The sequence below is a fragment of the Pundamilia nyererei genome, unplaced genomic scaffold, assembly GCF_000239375.1.
Source record: "Pundamilia nyererei isolate P.nyererei 1_Seehausen unplaced genomic scaffold, PunNye1.0 scaffold00212, whole genome shotgun sequence".
NCBI lineage: Eukaryota > Metazoa > Chordata > Actinopteri > Cichliformes > Cichlidae > Pundamilia > Pundamilia nyererei.
The window spans coordinates 744,447-748,493 of record NW_005187613.1 but is presented as its reverse complement, the minus strand read 5'-3'; the positions used below and the strand labels follow the sequence as shown (position 1 = coordinate 748,493).

At 43.0% G+C, this 4,047-nt stretch overlaps 1 protein-coding gene across 1 annotated transcript in view; it reads left to right on the top strand.

The window, feature by feature from the left end:
- The window catches only part of LOC102204060 (dystrophin-like), a 289,784-nt gene that overhangs the window by 161,317 nt on the left and 124,420 nt on the right, over nt 1-4,047 (top strand). The window contains exons 22-23 of the mRNA XM_013914638.1: nt 109-264; nt 352-522. Coding sequence (XP_013770092.1) covers nt 109-264; nt 352-522 — 327 coding nt within the window. The remainder of the gene's footprint in view (nt 1-108; nt 265-351; nt 523-4,047) is intronic.

Genomic DNA, 4,047 nt, shown 5'->3' with positions numbered 1-4,047 from the left:
TTCACAGTATCTGAGTTTAGAACACATCACTCAAGGAAAGACAAATATGGGATACAGCCAAGCAAAGACAGATAGTCTGCCTGTATAACCTATATCTCGATTGGCCAGGCTTTGGTGAATGACATTCACACCATCCAGCCCAGTGTCAATGGCATCAACGAGGTGGGCCTGTACCTAAAGAAAGAGGCTGAGCCTCCATTTGCTGTGCATATCAAGAAAGAACTGGACTTACTCAATGCCCAGTGGGAAAACATTTGCAAACAGGTGTGTAGCCTTTATCCACAGTCTGTTTCCATGCTTGGAGTCGTGTTCAGCATTAAGCACCTTTGCTGCTATGTCTTATCTGTCTAGGCCTATGCAAAGAAGTCAGCTCTCAAAGGAGGCCTTGACAAGACCATGGCTCTGAGGAAGGAGATGCAGGAGATGCAGGAGTGGATCAACCAGGCCGAGGAAGACTACCTGGAGAGAGACTTTACATATAAGACACCTGAAGACCTATGCAAGGCTGTTGAGGAGCTAAAGGTATATGTTAGTGTGAAGCAAAAACCTGATCTGCTTGCAAAGGTAAACAAATAATAAATATTGTGTGACACAGTCTGAAGAGGCCGGATGAATAACGGACTGGGTAAAAAGGGTGGACAAGAGGGTGGAAGGTTTCATGAGCCTAAATCATGCCTCACACTTATAACTTCATAATGTAGCTTTAAGGGAAAGCTCGTGGAAATGCCTAACCGCTTTAGTAACTAGGAGAAGATGTCATTCAAGCACATGTATTTACATGAGGTGAAACTAAATTTCCCAATTAAAGTCACCAATATATCATAGAAAAAAAAGAATGTATTTACTGTGTAACAATAAGCATATTTACAGTTTAGTGTAAATGAGAAAAAGAAACATATAAAATAAGATACATTAGAAAATACCCCACTGTGGGCAGTCTTCTATCCGTCAAGTTTGGGTCCTCTATAGAGCATCTTTGCTGGTCCTGTGCTTTTCTGGACAGAGAACACCAGCTAGGGCTACTCACCCGTTTCGCAGGGCGCCGAGTGCTCTGATTGCCACGGGGACCACTTTGCCTTTACCCTCCACATCTTCACTGGCTCCTCTGTCAATCCTTTGTATTTAGGTTCTCATGGTCCTCCTTCCTGATGTTGCTATCACTACAGCCTTCTCCCTCTGCTAGTCACTCTCAGTAACTCAATATATTTCATCATGGTACTGTGATACACTGTATTGCCAAAAGTATTTGTATTTGCTTATCTGCCTTCACATGCATATGACCATGAGTGACATTGCCTTCTTAGTCCATCGGGTTTAAAATGGCGTCAGCCCACCCTTTGCATCTAAGAGACCATTAACTCTTGTCGAAAGTTTTCTGGCTGCTCTCTCAGCCCTTGGTGTTTCGTGTTCTTTCTTCCTCATGTTGCTATCGCTGGTATAGCTACATATATATTCCTACAGCCGTCTTCATCTGCTTGTCCACCACTACTATATCCAGTTGGTTAGCCACAGGATATTAGTTTGGTCATTCTCAACCACCCTGGGGGACGTATCCTATTTTGGCTTTGAGACTTCGTAGCCATATTCGGCATGCGTATTTCTGTATGCTGTGTGATCCACTTGGTTACAGCGTCTTGCACCCTGCAGTTACATGCTGGATTGTCTCTGGCATCTTTGCACAGCCTGTATGTGTGAGTTTCTGTGTGTCGCCTGTGAGAGGTGTTCACGATGTATGTCAGCCACTCCAACCGTTGCTGTGCAGTCTCTTACGTCCTGGAATATTGTCGGGGCCTGCAGCTTTATGGGGGTCGCTGCTGCTGAGGTCATGCAGCAGAAGCATGGGGGTAGTTCATCTAGTATAGGGCCGGGTATAGTGAAGGGGGAGGTGTTGGAGTCCTTGAAGAAGGTATAGATGTTATTGGTGTTTGGTTTTATGGTCGGTGATGTATGTATCTTCATTACGCACCAAAGTTTTACCCATTTAACACGTAGAAAAACCGAGAAATCTTTAGATAATAAACTTATTCACAATGAGTCCGTACGTAATTTTTGTTTTAAACAAACAACTATTTATAATTTTTGTCACTAAACTTGCTTCGTTAGTCTGCACCACTTCTTCAAAAAAGGAACAATTTAAACAGAATTTGAACATTGCCAAACATGAAAAATGAAGTTCAGTCTTAGTCTTAAAAAAAGAAATCCAGAAACTTGTGAACAGAGATGAAAACTATATGATTTAGTGAGGGTTTAATACTATTCACTCGTAGTGGCTGCAGTGAGCCTGTTTTTGATTGCAGAGCTGTGGCGGGGAGTGGTCTGCGGCGTGGCTGTGGGTGAGGCGGCCGCACCTGAGTGGCATCCCTAATCACGCCTGGCCGGCTTAAAACAGAATGAACTAGGTCCTGTCGTTGTTGTTGTTGATGTGTGTGGGCTCCAGAGCTGCAGCCGCATGTGTAAGTCGACAGCCGCAATAAAGACGTGTACTGAAAAGTTCGAAAATGTGGTTCGGTCTCTCGTGCCGCAGTCGTGGGTTTCAGCACCACTGTAAACGCCTCACAACAGACACGACCACGTTTGCACTTTTCAGTACACGTCTTTACTGTGGCTGTCGACTTACGCCTGCAGCTTCTCACAGGATGCACATATTATTAAAGTAACTGCCGCAAATTTCTTTGTTCCCACGCAAAAGTAATTTCAGTGTTAAACATTAGTTCCACATGGCTTTTCTGCCAGGTAACTTGTGCCCCACCTGTCAGAACTCTCACACACTTTGAGAACCACTGCTTTAAACTGACAAAAATTGGATTTTCAGTAGTCCGGCCTACTTAAGATCAATATACAATACAATACAATTTTATTAATATAGCACGTTTAAAACCGGGGGTACACCAAAGTGCTTCACAATAAGGAATAACAGTAAATGATTACACTGAGCAGTAAGTCATTAATACAAGGTAAAATAGAGAAAATAGAGAAACAAACAAAAGCGATCACCCCTAATCTTCCGATGGTGCCTGGGCTAGAAGTAACTGACCAGAAGATCGTAAAGAACGGCTGGGAGTATAGAGACTGAGGAGGTCGGTGAGATAGTCAGGGGCAAGGTTGTTTAGGCATTTGAAAGTAAGCAGCAGAACTTTAAAATCAATACGAAATTTAATAGGCAGCCAATGTAAGTCAGAGAGCACTGGAGTAATAGAGGCAAACTTTCTAGTTCCAGTTAGGAGACGAACCGCAGCATTCTGAAGGAGCTGTAATCGTTGGAGGTGAGCAAGTTGGAGTCCAGAGTAAAGCGAGTTACAATAATCTAATCTGGAATCGCAAAGGCATGTGCCAGTTTTTTAAGATCTTTGTACGGTATTAGTGTTTGACCTTTGAAATTTGGCACAATTGGAAGATGCCAGATTTAACTACTGAGGAAACCTGTTTATCTAGCTTAAATGAACTATCCAGGCAAACACCTAGCTTACTTACAGTATCTGTAAGAAAGTAAGCAAAGGGACCAAATCGCGCAGCTAGCTGGTATTGTCGAGTGTGACTATCAAAAACCATAATCTCAGTTTTCTTCTCATTTAAAATGAGAGAATTGGCTGACAGCCACTCTGTAACATCTTTCAAGCAGTCAGACAAACGATTCAATGAAGCTGGCAGGTCATCACACTACTGGAAATAGGTTTGAATGTCGTCAGCATAACAGTCGTAGGAGATCTGATATTTGTCAAAGATAGAACCCAGGGGTAGCATGTACAAGGCAAATAGTAGAGGGCCCGGCACAGACCCCTGCGGTACTCCACAACAAAGAGGGGCAGCGGTGGACGAGTAGCAGCCCATCAGAGAAAGGTAGGTAGGATTTAAACCAATTAAGGGCAGAATCCTTGATGCCTATAACATGTTCCAGTCTCTCTAAAATAATTTTATGGTCTACCATATCAAAAGCAGCGGATAGATCCAATAAAATTAAAATGGCAGGGCAACCTAAGTCAGTAATTAAAAGAAGATCATTGAAAAACCTGCCGTTTCAGTGCTGTGGTGAGGTTTAAAACCAGACTG